We start from the raw sequence: 22,648 nt of genomic DNA, 5'->3' as shown, positions 1-22,648 counted from the left end.
TAAAGTGTAAAACTATATTAAACACACGAGATACCATTTGTGTTTTATCAATTTTTCGAAATACATATCAAGAAAAACATTAACTAAATAGTATACAATGAAACAACAAGTATTGTTAAACAAGCTTACAATACGACACATCATGAACTGGCAGGGAAGGCAATTTTACATTTCTCTCGATGTTCCATGAATATATACAGTGTTGTTTTTGTTATTATCTCCTGATATTTTGTGTGTACATTGTGTAGCGCTTTTGTCTTGTGTCTGATTGTTGCCAATTGGTCAATTGCTATGAATAAAGGGCCACGTGCCCTGACGAAGCAAATGTTGCCATTTGTACAAGTCGATCCTTTCAAAAATGAAGTATGTGGCAAGAACAAAAGTTATTAAAAACATAAACGTAATAAATAAATAAAGTTGATGGCAAAGTTTGTTCCTTCAAGTTATCATATGCTTGAACGAAATATCACATTATACTATATCAAACATTTATCAATAACAGAATTTTGAATAACATATGCATACATAAAGTTATGATGATTAATTTAACAACAAATAGAAATGTAAGTAATATTTTTAATTGCGAAACAACATTAAAATAGTAATACCCGCGACTACTAACGAAAAAAATGTTTTTATGTTCTTGTATACTTATATATCAGAGGTGGTCAGGAAAAGTCACATATAGTTTAATTAAACACATACCAAAATACCAACTCTGTACCAGCAATTAACTATAATACATATCTCTCCATTTGTATTGTACTAAATATTATAAATTATGAATAATAGTAACATTAGCAATAATAGTATTATTAAACACTAGTATCCCATCTAAGTCGTTCTCCTTAATGATGTCCGTACGTGTTGGATTGCGTCTATTAGTTCAATATACCTTTTAATTCTATAGACACATAGTGTTTAATCATGTTTCCATAAAAAACATATAGTAACTTTAAGTTTATAAATCTGTTTCCCTTCTTGTCCTTAAAATAGTTCCACTACGGCCGCTTAGTATACAATGCAAATAGTAATTCTTACATATTCGAGGTCTTTGGTAGCATTTCCAGCACATCAAACACGTCATAATATACGTCGGACCTTGGAAACGATTTGAAGAAGTCTCCGTTCGTTAACGTCTCTATGACCGATTGATGTAAACCTGTCAAATAGACGTCCATTCCCATCCCTTTGTATGCTTTCACTATCTGTACCAGAATCCCAAGGCCGGCCATATCTATGTAACTAACCCGCAAACAATCAATCACTAGCACTATATGCTCTTCGTCAACAACATTTTCAAAATTATCCGCTGGCTTCGCTGTTGATATTTCACCATTTTTATGCGTATCGTTGTGCTCAATATTTTTATCAATATTAAACGCCTTGTGAAGATCGGCATGGATTGTTCTTGGTTTTTGGATAGAGCTAGGTACCCGTTTAAACAGCTCTGACTTGATGCGCTCACAGGTCGCAAAGTACAGATTCGTGGGTATTCTAAAGACTTTTACATGCGCGTTACCGTCAAATGCTTTAACATTAACGAGTACGTCTTCGTTCTCAGCTACAGTTGCGATACTCGCTTTCGCGCACTGATCTCGAACAACCACGAGAAATATCGACACCCCAATGCCGGCAATAATGCCATACTTAAGATCTGCTAAAACACTTACGACGTTTGTAGTCATCCAAATAGCAAAGTCGTACTTATTAATGCGCCAGATTCTCGGAAGGTTCTGGTACTGAAGCAACAGATCCTTCATTGAAACAATTATCATGGCGCCCAGAACTGTCATTGGCAGTGACACAAAAAGCTGACCAATGACCAAAATAACTAGCACGATGAACACGACCGTGGGAACCGCGTGTAGCGTTGTCTTGGCTCCAAGCGAGCTAAGAATCATGGTCCTTGGCGGGGCAGCGGCAGCCGGAAAGGCATGGAAGAAAGAGCCAATCAAATTACTTGCGCCATATGCAACAAGTTCCTGGTTGTCATCTATATCAATGCCGTGAATGACGGCACAATGCTTCGCCATAGATATGCTCAAAGCAAAGGACATAACGGCGATTACTACAGCATCCATTATAAAAGCGTCAAGGTTGTGGAAATGCGGTACATCAGGCACAGTGAAACCACTAGGAATCTCTCCAACAACTTTCACATTGAATTTATCATAGAATTTCGCGAAGTGTGATATGATAGTCACAACTACTACAACAATAAGATCAATTGGCACTGGCATCTTCATCTTGCTTTTAAAGCGTTCATTGATACATATCTTCACAAACAGCAGTACTGCCATACAAATAACACCTATTATAACTGCCGCTACGTTCGCATCGCCAATTTTACTAAAAATTTCTATGTACGTGAATATCAGCTTCCCAGCTCCGGCATGATTGGTCAATGTAATACCTGTGACCTTTGGTAGCTGGCTTGTTGCTATGTGGACGGCCGACGCAGTGGTAAATCCGCCAACAAACGATGTGGACAAATACGTCGTGATGAAACCAAGTTTCAGAAGACCCATGGTCAGAAGAATTGCACCGACAATAAAACAACATGCCATAGCAGCACCCGTTTTCACTTCCATTATTTCGTCTTCAGTTGGGGCGGTTCCATTGGCTGCACTTCGTTCGTCAATAAAAATACCTGCCTCGCGCTCAACAACAGTTTGTGTCAGCAACGCCATCACGGCGTTGGTCCCAAAGGACACGTGTGGTGAAGTTCCCAAAATCATGTACACCAATACGGAAAAGAAAGTGGTGTACAGGCCATGCACGGGACGCAACGTTGCGAGAATTCCAAAGCCTAACGCCATCGGCAAATGCATGAAACTGACCGTAATACCCGACAACAAATCCCAAGCAATATATTTCTTGATATTATAATTGCGCACAAAGTAAACACAAGGAAAATACGATAACACAATTTCGCAAATTTTGTTCGGACTACAGATTTTAAGTTTTTTCTTTACACACGTCATTAGGGTGGACTTTGTGGCATTCGAATCCGCATACGTAGCATCGTATTGGTCCTGTGTGTAGACGTTTCTGGTAATCAAAACCTGCGCCGTGTGCTTAGGGCGGACATCTTTGTCGTCCGAAGCGATGTTTAAAAGGCGTTCCTGCAATACAAATTAATAAAATTGAGTTGATAATGATCGTGACGTCTAAATAAAAATGAATATCGTGGACCTTTAATCGTTTTCGACAAGCTTGCCATAGAAATGATAAAATCAAGTGCTCCTGCAAAATGAATCAAAATAATTATCACTTTGAAAACCTAAGCTCCCGAATATACAAATACGATGTTCCTAGAATTAATTGACAGCAAATGAATAATAAATGGTAAACAGCTTAACGACTTAAACTGCATATATAGAGTAACTGCAAAAATGATTTAAATGCATTATACTTATGTTTGACAATACTCCGGAATTATGTTATAATTGTGTAAGCTACCACACCGAAACCAAATGCAAAAGTTTCTAAAATAATATGACAGCCATTTAATATCAGTAGGGGTATGAACGTAAACGATACCTAACTAGTATCTACGTGTAAAGGAATGATGTCGTGTTAGAGAAGTACGTCATGGCGAAATTAATGTATTACCCATGCAACACTTAAATGAACGAAATATGCCAATTGTTCGATGACTGTAAACGAAATCACGAAATATTTACTACATATATCTCAAAAGCTTGCTTAAACCCCGCTGATGCATGGCTTACATGCACCCCCTTTGATATTATGACCACGCGCTCTGCGCAAACGAAACAGAGTAAGCACATGGTGCTCCTGTAATAAAATGGCGTCAATTGTTTATAAGGTAGTCTAGATATTGCACGAATCTAGGGGATTTCTGCTTGCCTTTAATTATTTATGAAAACCACGTGCTGTCCTTAGAAAATGCGTCCACTTTGATATTATAATGAATTTTTTGTGTCAGTCACGTGATAAAATGACCGCAATGACATATTTGATTTTGAATGTCTATACTAAACTTAAAGCAGGCAAGTTTTAAATTAAAACAAGTAAATTGACCATGCCAGGCAGCACGATTTCCTTATTTCAGTTTTAATTACTTGCATTTAATTGACTGTACATGTGTATATCGAAGATAATTACGCACAACATTACTGAACAATTACAGCAATTTGCGGAAACCAGTTTTTCTATTTTTACTGTTACACTGTCTTGACGAAACATGCCTCAATGCATTCCCACCATGCGGCCCAGAAACATGTGTGATGTTTCAAGTGAATACCTGTAGCAGAAACAGTGATGTGGCTTAGTTGCACGTTAACCTTGGCCAGATCATAACACGGACGTTAACGAAAAGGGCCGACATTTTGGTGAATTGTATAGCTCGGTGGATAGTCGAGCTAAAGAAAATGGTCAACTTGTGCTTAGTTGAATATCTGTAGTAGAAAAGGTTACATTATGGTACTGCATGTTTACATGGATAAACACATTTTCTTATCTCAAAAAGGAGGAATCATTCTTCACAGCTGCAGGTCAGACTTTGGGATCTTGGTAAGTGATCTCGCCCTATGACCCCGACACACGTGTGAAATTTCAATTGTACACCTCTTTTAAAAACAGTGATATGGAGATGTTGCACGTTTACATCAACCAATTTTTTTCTTAGTACAAAATAGATCATACATTGACCCGAACACATTAGTGAAGTTGCAATTGAATACCTGCAGTAGATATATTGATACCTTGGTGTTGCTCATTTACCTCAACACATTTTCTCAGTACAAAAAGGCCACCATTTGGTTCCGTTGCAGCTAAGAGGTATAGAAATTAGTCAGTGACCTTGCGCAACGACCCCGACACACGTTGGAAGGTTCAATTGAATACGTGTAGACAGTGGTATGGGGATCGAGGTTGCACGTTTACTTTAATTTGAGCATTACGCAGGCGATTAGAATAGCTCGGACTTATCTGCGAATAGTCGAGTTAACAAACGGATGAACAATCTATTGAAACGTTGTGATAATAAATGCACTTGCGCTCGCAATTTCCATTCCTATATCGTCGATACCTGAGACTAATTAATTAATTTAGCGCTGTGTCCTGACCAAGTTTATGAAGATTAGACAATACATGTGACTTTTACGGTGCTAAGAAGTTTTTACTAAAGCCACATAAGGAAAAATGCCCCGCCCCCCCCCCCCCCCCCACCCCTGGCGGCAATGCTTGTCAATCAACCTGATTCATTAAAACCGTCCATGATATCATTGGGAAAAATCTTCTAACCAAGTTTTATGAAGATAGGACAATAAATGTGGCATCTAGAGTGTTAACAAGGTTGTACTATAGCCATAAATAGAAAAATGACTCGCCGCCTTGCGGCCATGTTTTTCAACAGACCAGAACCATTTTCAAACTCGTCCAATATATGATTGGCACAAATCTTCTGACCAAACTTCATGAAGATCGGACAATAAATGTAGCCCCTAGAATGTTAACGTCAGGTGAACTAAAATATAAGAGATTATATGACATTGCAATAATTAAAAATATGCTTTAATAAGAACGCATTTCAAACGAAATTTATGTATTTATTTGGATACAATTTTGCCATTGAATTTCGTGAGCATTTACATACAAAATGATAAGAAAATGAAGTTAGACTTATCGAGAAGGCATTGCGGCCGAAAATGGACGAATGTATTGGGAGATTGCGGACAGATAACGGGAAATACTTATTTCCAATTTAGAGATGATTGCATAGATTGTATGTTAATTGCTTCCGTCATTGAAGGTTTTTTTTCTACGTTACCATCTTATACAGGTTTTCACCCACATTAATATACAATAACATGTTGAAAAGATGTTCACAAAGCCTACCCGAACTAGTTAATTGAACTAATGCTCAATGTTGCACTTCTTAAACATGTGCACTTGTTGCACTTGTTAAAAATACATTAACTGGTAGAAACAGAAAACCATGTTGAAGATAATGTCTCATCCACATTTAACAACGACCGATTCTGCCAGGCAAAACCATTTGAGATACATCTCAGAAATTCTGCATATATAAGATAGATCTATCTCGTGCCTCGTGTGCAGTCATACCTTTCTGTGTTGTACGGTTTTGCAAGACGCACAACTACACACAATTTGAGTAAAACGATTACGGTTAAGTTCTTTTTTATGTTGTTTTTGATCTTTTATCAAAATTGCTTACTTATAAACATAAAAAATAAGTTCAAGTATAATAATCCGATACTGAAATGTTATTTGTTTACGAATTCGCCTGAAAGTTAACTCCATTAACAGCATTTTTGCTATTAAAGAAATAAGAATGTGCTAATTTTATGAAAATCTTCAAATAAAACAAATGAAAATATTTATACAGTTTATACATTTACTTACAGTTATTCTATTATCTTGTTATCCAATGCCAACATCAACAACGCAGTATGATTTTTTTTGGAAAAGATAATTTATTCGAATAGTTGTCATATGTCTTCTGCTTTTAGACACAATGGACTCGCAGTTTTCATGGACAACATGCTTCTCATGCCTGCTGAAATCCGTCTAGATTTAAAATTTGTTGTCGAAAGCAACAAGAGCTTGTTGTTGCAACAACAGTGACGAATAAACTCCGACACCGTTTTGCGTAGTATGTGTTGAAGTTGAAAAAAGGGGCACAACTTAATTAAGCAAAATCTTTCTTAAAATAATAAAAATAGAATATGCACAATTTCGTGTTATTAGGAACAGTGCATTCTAGATTGAAAGTTGCACATTGAAAAGTGTGGGAGTTATTCTTCGGACAAATTTGTGTTTATGATACGGACTGACATTCATGGTGAATCCAGAATACCCCCTACCCATCTACCTAGTTTGTAATGATCATTGTAACCCACGCGCTATGTTTCATTAGAACTCAAACCATGGTCAACTACTCGCTGATTCAAACTCCTTATAACATTAATGATACAACGTTTTCTAATACAGAGCGCTGTATCAGCACTTACCAGTGCTACTTCGAGAGTACATTGATGGTGAACAGCTGTAGGAGCTTTTGTTCTTACGATCAACAGCAGAACGTAATAATTGCAAATTAATTAGTGCTCATTAGGCCATCATTTTGTAGTTGTTTGCGTCGAATCAAATCCAGTGCTCACTGCGACCTTTCGTTGAAATTTGTTTTGTTTCTGTTCTATGTTTGCTGTTGATTTTGACTTATACATATCCAGTGTAAAATTGCTTTTTCAGTTATCATCGTTGAAACAAAGCTTTATAGAAATCATCATTCCTTGCATCATCATCATCATCATCATCATCATCATCATCATCATCATCATCATCATCATCATCATCATCATCATCATCATCATCATCATCACCATCATCATCATCATCATCATCATCATCATCATCATCATCATCATCATCATCATCATCATCATCATGATGATCATCATCATCATCATCATCATCACCACCACCACCATTACCATCATCATCATCATCATCATCATCATCATCATCATCATCATCATCATCATCATCATCATCATCATCATCATCATGAAACAAGACATCACTTTATAAATACACTTCAAACATACTTCACAATCATTTCTTAAATTGGATAATGAGAGCGGTAAATTTTGTTATTGCTGGCACTTATATATTGTCTAAGACCACACAATAGTCACATATAACAAAATAGGAAAACCTTAAAGGGGCCTTTTCACGTTTTGGTAAATTGACAAAATTAAAAAAAGTTGTTTCAGATTCGCAAATTTTCGATTTAGTTATGATAGTTGTGAGGAATACTGAACATTTACCATGCTCTAATATAGCCATTATATGCCTCTTTTGACGATTTAAAAACCTGAAAATTATAAAGCGTGGCAACGCGAAACGATTGAATAATTTGGAGAGTTCTGTTGTTGGCGTTATATTTTGTGAAACTACGAGGATCGCTTATATATAGTATAAAATACAGCTTATATTGCATTCGGAAGGATGGTGGAGGGGACTAAGTGGTAGACTTTTTACTCCAGAACTCCAGGGGTCAGTGGTTCGGGCCCTGTTGAGGGTTACTTTTTTTCTTTTTTTTTAAATTTTATTCTTGATTTTTTACTAGAGCTTTTTAGAGCAAATGTTTACATTTATCAATAGAAAGCATTTAATGACAAACATCAAAACATGCCAAAATCTGTGAAAAGGCCCCTTTAAAAAAAATCATTGTTCTTATTGTGATTTGTTAAAACTATGTGTATATTAAAAATGTTTAATATTGAAAGCGATATATATATATATATATATATATATATATATATATATATATATATATATATCGATCGTCCGAAGACATGGTTAAATAAAACATGAAATACAACATTACATTTTATTGATGTGTTTTCGTACATATATCTGATTAATACAGAATATGGTTTGATGTTTACTTTATTTCGATCAACAACTAAATAAAGAGAGTAGGAATGATAATAGAAATGTGTTCTTCGTATATCTAATACTGATAATGAATTAACAGTGTTTGTATGACTTTAAAGAGTAACACGTGACCTGTTCTACGTAACTCTCGCTTCTCAATAAGCAACTGGGAGTGATTCAACAATTTCCGATGCATACTTAAACTTCTTTAAGAATGAGCTGATATCTTTAAAATAATTGATAAAATAGTGCGCTATTACGCTTGTACATAGTTAACATGAAGAACGGTACCCAAAACCTGGCTGTTTACTAAAAAATACGTTGACTTCATAGACACATGATCATTTATGTACAATCCTTTCTGATCTTAACAATATACATAAAGCGGCTTTCCTTTCAATCTCTTTGTTAAGCCCACTTACTTAACCTTTGTTCAAGGAGAGGACGTGAGCTGAGTGTGTCTAGATATACCACTTGGCATCTGACTAGCACAGGAAGTACAGATCTTGAACTTCGAAGTAGTTCAGTTTATTTATTTACGCATTCGTTCAATTATAAATCACTATACAACAAATGAAACACGGTGATACCCCTGATTTAGATAATAATATCGCTGTGTACGCAACAAGCCGAAGCGTTTAAATGTGCAAACTGAATAACTACATTAATATGTTGTGTTGGGAAATCACCACTATACATGTATTTATAGCTGTATGTAAACAAGAAAACGGTTACTAACGTTGTAATACCGGATATAGACAATTAACGTAATGTTCAATATTTTCCCAAGTCAAGTTTAAAAGGCACGGTTCACGGTTTTAAGGTTATAAAAATACTTTTAGTAAAACAGAATTTTCAAACAAAAATGAAGTACATATCGACATGAATGATGACTAATGTGTTGCAAAATAAAATTACTATGTATAATACCTATGTTTTTTGAAAAATTAAAAGGGTATGTCGGGTATTCTTTCTCAAAACAAAAGTGTTAAGGTTGTTTAAAGCATTTTTCAAACATTGGTCAGCAATTAAATGAAAAAGCATACATACAAACAGCGCAGGAAAACGTTGAGTTAATCACTGTAATCCCCCCCCACACACACACACACACACTCTCACACGTAAGAAGTCCCCCCTTTAAGAATAAAAAAATGCATACAATATATCGTAATAGTGTCATAAATATAAAACGCCTGAAATGTGAAACTTGAGCAAAGATTATTTTCCTTATTTTTGGTCGCTTGTTTGTTTATTGGATTCTAAAGCCTGCAATTTAAAATCAGGTTTATAATGTTTAAGCTCTCAAAGTCATTATGATAAGATTGTTAAATACTTACCATTATTTTTAAAATGTTTATTTCGTCAGACCATTATAGATCTACAAAAATGTTGACGTATAAAGTTTAAAGCTTACCCTTTCAATTTCCATGGCCGTTAGTTCTATTTGTCTTTCGCTATGCAAATATTGTACACTGAACTCCGATTATAACGCAAATCCATCTGTAGTAAACAAATGTGTTGGTCAATTACTTCAATATTCTGTAATCATATTCGCACAAGTTCATCCCATCACAAAATACGTGTCCGTATTCTTTTTAAGTTATTAGAAATCGTATTCATCTAAGCGCACTCTTGTGAGTGGGGTAACGCATCGTTAGAAGGCATAAACTCACTTGTAAATTAGTGTTGGGTATCCACGTTATCTAGATAGCCACCATTAAGTGTGTTTATTTATAGAATAGGTTTCATTTACTGTATCGATAACTCGGATCGTTGCATTAAATAGTTTGATATATTTAACTTAAAGGGACGAATTATAACACATTTTATGTGATAACGAAACACATTTATTTGCATAATACATGCTTTAACTATTGGATTATTTAACGTACGTATCTCATAAGTTAGCAATACATGAAATAACAAATCAATACATCTATATTCTATACAGGTAGCCAGCTACATCATGAGTACCATTGTGACAATTATCAGTGTGCTTTATAAAAGCCTGTATCATAATCCTCAATATTCTAGAGTCGATCAAGCTACTAAAACATAGATAATTTATCAGGATGTACTGTTTTAAAAAATTGTAATATCAGAAAGCAAATTAATTACATTCTCAAAACTCTGGTTGAACTTATAAAACATTATCGAGAATATATCGAAACACTTTAACATCGCCACGACAAAATCCACTGAAAGTAAATTTCAAGTCAATTATCCGTAACAAACAAGCACGCTACATATTTATATTTAGCAATACTCCTGACGCTAGAATACAGTAATTGCGGTTTTTGTCCGATGGAATATAAATCTAAGCAGACAATATAATTTGTTATAAACGCGTTTTTATGCAGCTGAGCGGGCTCGTAAACAGATTTATCGATTGAAACTATTGACTGGCATCAGCGGTCATTGGGACCTCCGCGCAGAGATTTGACTGGAAGCAGCTGTATGCGAGAATTGTATGTGCGAGCATGGACACGACAACTCGTCATTGCTGTCATATGACAAATCGTGATACATCGAATATCTACGGAACCTCCATTATGGAATAAATTGTCTGCTGATGCAGTGTCATTGGACGTGACTGTCAGAGGATACAATTCACTATAAAGCAGATTACATTTTCAGACGATTGTCGCATAGCTGTCTATGGATACGCGCGTCCCGATTTTTCTATCTTAAGTTAAAACAGCTTTTACCACAACAAATATCATCAGTTTCGATTTATGTTCGGAAAGCGTTGATTGCATTCAACAAGAAATTCTGTTATGAAAGATTCTGTTTAAAGGTTAGGACGCATTTTCGATTTTCCGCGTCTGAGTATGCCGTGCATTGTACATAAACCGGAATGATATCGTTAATGCTTCACAAATTGTTTTATAATAATGTATGTTATAAGATTATTAAGCAAAGATATTAACTCAGATTTGCAATTCAGCGCGTTGTGTTTGGGCCATACACAATGTTTTAGTGTTCGGCGCAATTTGATATGCGTCAATTATTAATAAGATAATCACGATATTGCATTCACCTAGGGGTTTCTGCTTGCCTTTAATTATTTATGAAAACCATGTGCTGTCCTGAGAAAATGCGTCCACTTTGACATTTAATGAACTTTTTGCGTCAGTCACGTGATAAAATGACCGCAACGACAAATTTGATGTTGAATGTCTACACTAAACTTAAAGCAGCATTTTTAAATGAAAACAAGTAAAGTGACCATGCCAGGCAACAAGATGTCATTATTTCAGGTTTAATAACTTGCATTCGATTGACTGTATATCAAAAACGCACATCATTACAACAAATTAAATTACAGGAATATGCGGAAACCCGTTTTTCCATATTATGTTACACGGACTTTGACGAAACATGTCTCAGTTCAATCCCACCATGCGGCCCAGAAACATGTGTGATGTTTCAAGTGAATACCTGTAGAAGAAACAGTGATGTGGCTTAGTTGCACGTTAACCTTGACCAGATCATAACTTTAACGAAAAGGGCCGACATTTTGGTGAATTGTATAGTTCGGTGAATAGTCGATCTAAAGAAATTGGTTAACTTGTGCTTAATTGCAATTCAGAGTTATTGAGCTTGGTAAGTACACTTCCACAATAGCCTCAAACGCATTCGTGAAGGTTAAGGTAAATATCTGTTGAAGAAACAACGATATGCAAATGTTTACTTTTACCGATTTTATAAGTACACAATGGGACATAATTCTGAGGTATTGAACTTTGTCATTGATCTCACACATTGATCCCTAACGCATATGTGATGTTTCAATTAAATACTTGTAGTAGAAACAGCAATGTAGAGATGTTACACGTTTACCTTAACCAATTCTACGTACAAATGGAAAAAACTTCTGATTTATGGTCAGTGACCTCACATAATGACCTCGAACACATGTCTGAAGTTTTAATTGAATACCTGTAGAAGAAAAAGTCACACTATGGTACTTCACGTTTACATGCATGAACACATTTTCTTATCACAAATAGGGGGAATGATTCTTCGAAAGTGCAGGTCGGAGTTCTGGATCCAGGTAAGTGATCTCACACAATGACCCCGACACACGTATGAAGTTTTAATTGAACACCTATGGTAACAACAGTAAAATCGAGATGTTGCATGTTTACATCAACCAATTCTTTCTTAGTACACAATAGATCATACATTGACCCGAACACATTAGTGAAGTTGCAATTGAATACCTTCAGTAGATTATATTGATACCTTGGTGTTGCTCATTTACCTCAACACAATTTCTCATTACAACAAGATGTGTTTGTGAAACACAATGTCCCCCTATATGACGTTTGACCTTGAAAGATGACCTTGACCTTGACCCTTCACCACTCAAAATGTGCATGTCGCGAACTGCGATTAATTATACCTTGGGTGTGGATGCTGGATCGGATATCTGATATTGTTCGAGAGAGAGAGTTTGTTTGTTTTAGATTAAATGTGCTCTGTTGCGAGAGAGATGACATTTTCGGCTGTGCTTATCGGCTGTTTATGTTGTGAATGTTGATAAGTGTGGGTCTGTTTGGTGAGAGTGGACAAAATTGTAGCTAAATAACGTGTCTGGAAAGAGTTTCGATTAGAGTTGGAATTTAGGCTTTTAGGAAGTAACAACATAAACCTTTTAATGTGGAATTATATTTGAATTAAGACCAGCAATATTAAAATAACTGATTATTAAGTGTACAAATAAAAACAGCTTATTTTGGAATATAAACTTGTGTTAAAATAAAAATAAAATACGATCTAAAATATTAATAAAGTGATGTGATATTAATGAACTCAATGTAGTGATTAAATCGTATACAGTCCGAACAGTAATTCTAATAGAACATTGGAAAAGCTCGCTACAGTGCAGCTCCATGAGATACACATGCATTTCAAATATAAAATTGCTAGCTTCAATATTGCAGAAGTAACATTACATGAGCAATTTTGACCCATATATTTGACCTTGAAGGATGACCTTGACCTTTCACCACTAAAAATGTGCAGCTCCATGAGATACACATGCATGCCAAATATCAAGTTGTTATCTTCAATATTGCAATAGTATTCATAAAATAAGCGATTTGGGCAACATATATTTGACCTCTGACCTTGAAGGATGACCTTGACCTTGACCTTTCACCACTCAAAATGTGCAGCTCCATGAGATACACATGCATGCCAAATATCAAGTTGCTATCTTCAATATTGCAAAAGAACTCATCAAATGAGCGATTTTGGCCACATATATTTGACCTCTGACCGTGAAGGATGACCTTGACCTTGACCTTTCACGACTCAAAATGTGCAGCTCCATGAGATACACATGCATGCCAAATATCAAGTTGCTATCTTGAATATTGAAATACTGCAAAAGTGTACATTAAATGAGCGATTTTGACCCATATATTTGACATTTGACCTTGAAGGATGACCTTGACCTTGACCTTTCACCGCTCAAAATATGCAGCTCCATGAGATACATATGCATGCCAAATATCAAGTTGCTATCTTCAATATTGCAAAAGTTATTGCAAATGTTAAAGTTGGCGCAAACCAACCAACAGACCAACCAACCAACAGACAGGGCAAAAACAATATGTCCCCCACTATTATAGTGGGGGACATATAAAGGACGAAATTTGGTTCAGTTGCAGCTAAGAGGTATGGAAATTAGTCAGTAATCTTGCACAACGACCCCGACACACGTTGGAAGAAACAATTGAATACGTGTAGTTGAGACAGTTGTATGGAGAGGATGCACGTTTGCCTTAACTCGAGCATTACGCAGACGATTAGAACAGATCGGATAAATCTACGAATAGTCGTTTTTACAAACAGATAAACAATCTGTTGAAACGTTGTGATAATACATGCACTTGCGCTTGCAATTTCCATTCCTATTTCGCGGATACTTGAGACTTATTAATTACTAGCAATTTAGCGCTGTGCATGGATACTTATCGAGAAGACATTACGGCCGCAAATGGTCGAATGTATTGGGAGATTGCGGACAGAAAACGGGAAATACTAATTTGCTACCAAGAGTTTAATTCATTTTTTCATGTAAATTGCTTCCGTCTTGTTAAGGTGTTATTTTCTGCGTTAACGTCTTTTGCAGGTTTTCACCCACATTATTATACAATAAAATGTTGCAAACATTTTTACAAAGCACACCGAACTAGTTCATTTTGCATTTGTTAAAGATACATAAATTGGGAGAAACAAAAACTAGGCTGAATTGAATGTCCCATTAACATTTAACAACGACCGATTCTGCAAGCTAAACCATTTGAGATACATCAACTATCTCAGAAATGCCCCATATATAAGATAGATTTATCTCGTGCCTCGTACACAGGCCTCACCTGCCTGTATTGTACGGTTTTGCACGACCACACACAATTTGAGTAAAACGATTACGGTAAAGTTCATTTTATGTGCTTAGTGTTCGTGTTATAAGGAACAGTTCATGCACGTTTGAGTGTTGCACGTTGTAAAGCGTGGGGGTTGTTCGTCGGATAAGTTCATGTTTACGGAGAGGCGGACTTTTATTCACGGTTAATCCAGAATACTCCCCATCCCTTCTACCGCTTTTGCCATGATTATTGTTACCCAAACATTAAGTTTCATTACAGCTCAAACCACGGTCAACTATGTTCTGATTCAAACTCTGTTTAACGTTCCCGACACAACAATTGCTATAACAGAGCGCTTTGTCAGCGCTTACAACTTCTACATCGAGATTACATTGATGTTGAACAGCTGTGGGGGCTTTTGTTCTTAGCATCAACAACAGAACTAACAATCGCAAATTGATGTGTTTGCATAAGGCAAGCATTTTGTATATTTATGTCGGATACAATCAATTTCTTGCTGCGACCTTTCGTGAGGGTTTAGTTATTCAGGATCTATGTTTGCTTTTATTGTTGACGTATCTTTAATAAACCCACTATTTTATGTCTCTTCCAGTTATCATCGTTTAATTAAAGCTTTATATAAAGCATAAAGGACATTATCAAAGTTTGTTATCGATTTTTATTTATACGAAATGACGATGGATTAATTTCGGTAGACACATTTCTTAAATTGGGTACATATTTACATGAATTGAAGCCCAAATGTGTCTGACACCTTGGCTTTGATCAAGATAAATACATACAGATCGATAAACGCATGTTATGAAAATATATAAATTAATCATTTCAAAGTGGCTGATGCATCTACTTATTTTGCTGATTTGACATTACCAGGTTCGATCGAAAGACGATAATTCACAAAAGACCCAAAAGGGTGGTACTAAGAAAGATAAATGAAGCCGCGCGCACCGCCGTTTTTCGATATGTACTTCATTCCTTACCTGCATGAATTGTACGGTTTTGCACGACGCACGACCACACACAATTTGAGTAAAACGATTACGATTAAGTTCTTTGTTTATGTTGTTTTTGAATTATTATTAAAATGGTTTTCTTATTTTACATGAGTTCAAGAATATTATCCAATACTGAAATGTTATTTGTTTACGAACTCGCCTGAGAGAAAACTCATTAACAGCATTTTGCTATTAAAGAAATAAGTATGTGCTAATTTTATGAAAATCATCACATACAACAAATGGAAATAGTTTTACAATTAATACATTTATTTACAGTTATTACATTATCTTGTTATCAAATGCCAACATCAACGCCGTATATCTTTTTGTTTTGAAAAGATAATTTATACGATTAGTTGTCATGTGTCTTCTGCTTTTAGACACAACGGACACGCAGTCATCATCATCATCATCATCATCATCATCATCATCATCATCATCATCATCATCATCATCATCATCATCATCATCATCATCATCATCATTATTGCAAAATCAAAGTATCTCTTATTTCGTATTAAACATGCTTAGGGAAAAAGGGACAGCGGCATCTCTGACATTTCTTAGTTTCTCTATGTGTATAGAATAACGTCGTGCGAATGAACGTGATATTTCACATCAGTATGTCAAGAGGATGCAATCATCATCATAACCTTTTGTTTCTTCATCATCATCATCAACAGCAGCATCACTCGATTAATATAAGCATACCAGTGCCAAGGCTGGCAAGACATAAACTGTGACAATATTCTTGTAAAGGTATAAACTGTCATTAAAATACCGCAATGCTGATACAAAAATATGATTGTTAGATCGAGAATTTAAATACGGTTTTGCAAATAATAACTGAGTGTTTCTTGGTTAGACAATGTCAAGACTTTAATCGGAACATAAGATTGATATAACATAATTGGCTTAGTAAAGTCATTAAATTTGGCCAAGTAAGTAAGTACAAAATATTTCGTCACGGTATCAAGGGGCCCCTAAAAGTCGCTGAGACCATATCCAGTTTCCCACTCAGCCCAATGGATAATCCGGGACTGCCCATGTCGCTCTCCTGAAGGTCACAGAGAACACTTGGAGTTGTAGTCGGTGTGTGAAACAACCATGTACATCGCTCCAAGGTCAAGGTCATAGTGATTACTTGAAGTTTGTGCATAGTCCTTACATTATGGTAATAGTGATTCTATAGTATGAGATTTTATTTACATAAACTTTTATACACTGTTTAAAAACAAACAAAACTCCATAAAACTATGTTAGAATCCTATGTATGTATCACATTCAAGAACAAAAGAAAACAGGCGCTCGTATCATCTCATTTCTATTGTTAGGTGCGAATATAATAGAAAATCATAGAAATAAATAGAAGATCTACTAAAATTAATTTTGTTAAAAGTGTATCTTGCTAACGTGTGCGTATGCAAAAAGGTAGTTCAAACAAGACTTCACTTTATACGTACACTTCATACATACATCACAATCATTTTCTTTAATTGGATAATGCGAGCGGTAAATTGTATTATTGCTGGTACCTGAATACTTTCTAAGACCACACAATAGTAACATATTGCAAAATAGGAACACCAGAAATTCATTGTTCTTATTGTGATTTGTTAAAACTATGTATATAATAAAAATGTTTAATTTTGAAAGCAATATCTATATCGATCGTCCGAAGACATGGTTAAATAAAACATGAAATACAACATTACATTTTATGGGTGTGTTTTCGTACATATCTAATTAATACAGAAAACGGTTCGATGTTTACTTTATTTCGATCAACAATTCAATACAGAGCGTAGGGATGATTATAGAAATTGTTCTTCGTATCTCTAATTATGATATGGAAGTATCAGTGTTTGTATGACTTTAAAGTGTAACACGTGACCTGTTCTATGTAACTCTCGCTTTTCACTTAGCAACTGTGAGTGATTCGACAATTTCCGATGTTTACTTACACTTCTTTAAGAATGAGCTGATATCATTAAAATCTAGTCAAGTCAATTTTATTGGCAAATACATTTGTACATAGCCAAACAATATACATAATACATGTAATGACGGTGTGAATAAATGCATATACAACAATTGTGATGAAAAGTATGGTGTATATGATGGACATGAAATAAAGATTAATGGTTGTGCGAATGTTGACAAAAAACAAAAAAAAACAATAAACAATATACATATATACATACATAATACTAATTGTGACTAGATCTTAAATTAAATGCCATTTTAGTAAATTTAGCCAAGTTAATTAATGTTTTTCTATTCGAAGTAGACATCTATTGAAGACCAGCGTAGATAATATTTAGGTTACAATAGTTTTCTTAAATCCCTATACAATGGACAAATTAACAAAAAATGGTATTCATTCTCAATTACATCCATATTACATCTTGTACATACTCGTTCATTTCTTTGAATATTTCTATATCTACCTTCTTCAATAAATAGTGAGTGTGCAGAACAGCGAAGTCTAGTAAAACAAATTCTATCCCTATCATTTACCACAATATCTAAATAGTTTTCAAAATCAAAATTTGATTTTAATAAACGATACGTATCAAGTTTAGGCAAGTTATCAATATCGCTAACCCATGTTTGTAAACTGATATCCTTTATACGCTGACAAATACAATTAACATCACTAGTGGTTATATCATATTTATAATACAAAAAAGGCAATCCTATATCCTGGAGCAATATCTTGAGTTTAATACCCCAGTTAGTAATATGCGAATTAGCATCATCAAAATCTAGCAACAATTTATTAAGTAAGGAATCTGGTTTCTGCTTTATTTTGAACCAAAATTTAATGATACGCATCTTATTTATACACTCTAAAGGAAAACGACCCAGCTCGCCATACACTGCCGCAGACGTAGTTTGTGGTCGAATAGACAATGTCTGTTCAAGGAATTTTAGATGGACTTTCTCTATGTCTGGGCTGGGATGAAATCCCCAAATCTCAGTACCGTAGGTCAATATTGGCAATATCATAGCATCAAAAAGACGTATTTTGTCAGCAATACTGAATGAAATTTTAGAAAAAAAGTTTATTTAGGGAAAACATTGCTCTAGACGCTTGTTTCGATAAGGCTTCCTGCGCTTTAAAAAAACTGCCGTTTGAGGACAATGTCACACCGAGATAAGTAAACTTATTTACTACCTCTAGCTTAATATCATTATATTTAACATCAATATTTTTAATTCTATTGCCTTTATTAAAAACCATAACAACAGTGTTGCTTGTGTTCACAGATATTCTCCATTCGCTGCAATATTCATGTAACCTATCTAAAAGACGCTGGAGTGCAGTTGCTGAGTAAGAAAATAAAGCGGTATCGTCAGCAAATAGCAACGAGAATAATTTTATGTTGTCGACATTAACATATTCAGTAGAATCATTATACAAATAGTCATATATATCATTTACGAACAATATAAACAATAATGGTGATAAAGGCTCACCCTGTTTACACCAGAATGACTATCAAAGAATTCTGAAAGAGAATAGCCAGTTTTAAATGTGTGATTACACTGATTTTCTATACGTGTGCTACTGCACAGTGTACATGAACCACTACTTATATTACTTGTCTTAACGCATGATTTAACACAATCATATATTGATTTAATCATTTTAACAAATTAAGATGATATGTTATGCTGCAGCAGTTTGTACAAAATTCCTTTCCTATAAACGAGATCGAAAGCTTTTTTTTAAATCAACAAAGACACAATTCAGCTGCCGGTTTTCTCGATAAACTACTCTATTTATCACTGCATTTAGCACAAAAATACAATCTATAGTACTCTTATCGCTTCTAAAACCAAATTGAAAATCACTTAGTTTATTATTGTTTTCAAGCCATTTACATACTCTTAAGTCTAGCAATATGGAAAATATTTTAGAAAAAATACAAGTAAGAGTTATTCCCCTGTAGTTATTGACATCGTTCTTATCTCCTTTCTTAGACACTGGGACAATAACGCCTAAAGACCATGAGTATGGATATGAACTTGTACTGTAAATATAATTAAACAATTTACATAGGACAGGAGATATAATCACTTTACAATCAATAAAAATCTCAGGAATAAGTTGGTCAAAACCACCGCTTTTCCCCCGTTTAAGATCCCCTATTGCATTCATTACTTCTTCAATTGTGAAGTCGCTATCAAGAAATTTCACGGAAACAATGAAACTATCTAATAAGTTTGATAAATCTTCTTTAACCATGACATTAGAAAAAACATCATCGCTTGAAAATAAATTCTTAAAATGTTCAAAAAATGTGTCCGGAGTAATATCACTATCATTTCGCCGATTATTTACTTTTTTTATTTCATTCCAAAACTTTTTATGTTGTGACTTGGCATATGTGCGAAAATTTTCTCGTTGACGCATGTTAAATGAACGCTTAGCATGTCTTTTTGTTTTATTATATTGCGTCTTCGATGTTAAAAATACTGCCCGATTATCAGTTGAGCGATCAGCGTAAAATAATCGTTTGGCCCGCATGTAGCTACGACGCGCAACTTTACACTCGTTGTTAAACCATGGGCTATTATATTTCCGTCCAGGTGTTTTCTTAGAATTAAAATATGTTCTCGTTTGACCATATGCATTAAATGCACAGTCATACAACAACGTCGCGAGATTCTCAATACCTATGTCAATATTCAAATTACTGCTAATTATAGTATCGACAATGCGATCATATTCGTGTAAAATTGTTTTGCATACTTGTTAAATATGTGTTAGACTAATCATCGTCGTAACACCAATTCAATTTTTTTAATGTAAATTTCTCTTCCCCAATAGACGCTTTATCAACATTAAAGTTAAAAGATATTTCAATAGGTGCATGCGGGGAGAATGAAAAGTATTCATGCACAACAAAGTTACTAATGAAAATAATTAATAAACTAGTGCACCATTACGCTTGTACATAGTTAAAATTACGCGTGTACATAGTTTAAATGAAGAACGATAACAAAAACCTGGTTGTTTATTAAAAAATACGTTGAAATCATACACACATTATCATTCATGTACACTCGTTTCTGATCTTAACTAAATACATAAAGTGGCTTTCCATTTAATCTCTTCGTTAAGCCCACTTACTTAACCTTTGTTCAGGGAGAGGATGTGAGCTGAGTGTGTCTAGATGTACCACTTGGCATCTGACTAGCACAGGAAGTACAGCGCTTGAACTTCGAAGTATTTCAGTTTATTTATTTACGCATTCGTTCAATTATAAATCAACATACAACGAATGAAACACGGTGATACCCCTGATTTAGATAATAATATCTCTGTGTACGCAACAAGCCGAAGCGTTTAAATGTGCAAACTGAATAACTACATTAATATGTTGTGTTGGGAAATCACCACTGTATAGCTGTATGTAAACAATAAAACGCTTACTATCAATACCAGATGTAATACCGGATATAAACGTAATGTTCAATATTTTCCCATGTCAAGTTTAAAATGCAGGGTTTCACAATTTAAGGTTTTAAAAAATATTTTCAGTAAAACAGAATTTTCAAACAAAAATGAAGTAAATTTCGATTTGAATGATGACTAATGGGTTGCAAAATGAAATCACTAACTTTGTATAATACCTATGTTTTTGAAAAATTAAAATGGTATGTCGGGTATTCTTTCTCAAAACAAATGTGTTTAGGTTTTTTAAAGCCCTTTTCAAGCATAAGTCAGCAAAAAACATACATATAAACAGCGCAGTAGAAACGTTGAGTTAATCATTTTAATCCCCCCCCCCCCCCCACACACACACTTACACGCATACACACACACACGCGCGTCAGAAGTTCGCCTTCAAGAATAAAAAATCCATACAATATGTCGTAATAATGTCATAAATATAAAAAGCCTGGAATGTAAAGCTTGGGCAAATGGGTTTCCCTTATTTTTGGTGGCTTGTTTAAGTATATTGTTTATTGGGTTATAAAGCCTGCAATTTTAAATCAGGTTTATAATGTTTAAGCACTCAAAGTCATTATGATAAGATTGTTAAATACTAACGATTACTTTTAAAATGTTAATTTCGTCAGACAATTATAAAAAAAATCTTTGAGGTATAAAGTTTAAAGCTTACCCGTTCAATTTCCATGGCCGCTAGTTCTATTTGTCTTTCGCTAGGCAAATATTGTACACAAAAGTCCACTTATAATTCAAATCCATCTGTAGTAAACAAATGTGTTGGTCAATTACTTCCATATTCTGAATTCATATTCGCACAATTTCATTCCAGCACAATTATATTACGTGTCCGTATTCTTTTTAAGTTATTAGAAATCGTATTCAGGTTAGCGCACTCTTGTGAGTCGTGTACAACACAACTCTAGAAGGCATAAACTGAAAACTAAAATAATAAAGGACTGTACCATAATCCTCAATTTTCTAGAGTTGATCAAGCTACTAAAACAAAGACAATGAAACAGGATGTTCTGTGTTAAAAATTTGTAATATATTTAACCAATCAGAAAGCAAATAACATTTTCAAAAATCTGGTTGCTCATTTAAAATATTATCGAGAATATAGCGAAACACTAAAACATCACTACGACAAAATCCACTTAAAGTAAATTTCAAGTCAATTATCCGTTTGGAACAAGCACGCTACAAATATATATTTAGCAATACTCCTGGCGCAAGAAAACAGTAATTGCGGTTTTAGTCCGATGGAATATAAATCTAAGCAGACAACATAATTATGTTGTTATAAGCGCGTTTTTATGCAGCTGAGCAAGCTCATAAACAGATTT

At 34.7% G+C, this 22,648-nt stretch overlaps 1 protein-coding gene across 2 annotated transcripts; it reads right to left on the bottom strand.

The window, feature by feature from the left end:
* Positions 1 to 221: 221 nt before the first annotated feature.
* On the bottom strand, positions 222 to 22,648 carry LOC127868509 (sulfate transporter-like). Of its 2 annotated transcripts, none has more exons than XM_052410344.1 (2): positions 21,979 to 22,648; positions 222 to 3,128 (listed from the first exon to the last, which is right to left on the bottom strand). In XM_052410344.1, exons 1-2 carry the CDS (start codon positions 21,991 to 21,993, stop codon positions 1,038 to 1,040), a joined length of 2,106 nt encoding a protein of 701 aa, XP_052266304.1. In that variant the 5' UTR covers positions 21,994 to 22,648; the 3' UTR covers positions 222 to 1,037. The 2 variants fall into 2 exon arrangements, with proteins under 2 accessions (XP_052266304.1, XP_052266303.1); XM_052410343.1 differs by lacking the exon at positions 21,979 to 22,648 and adding an exon at positions 9,851 to 10,119.

This window comes from Dreissena polymorpha, chromosome 2, assembly GCF_020536995.1.
Source record: "Dreissena polymorpha isolate Duluth1 chromosome 2, UMN_Dpol_1.0, whole genome shotgun sequence".
In the NCBI taxonomy this organism is placed as follows: domain Eukaryota; kingdom Metazoa; phylum Mollusca; class Bivalvia; order Myida; family Dreissenidae; genus Dreissena; species Dreissena polymorpha.
Note: the sequence above shows the minus strand (reverse complement) of the source record. Positions and strands in the feature narration are given on the sequence as shown.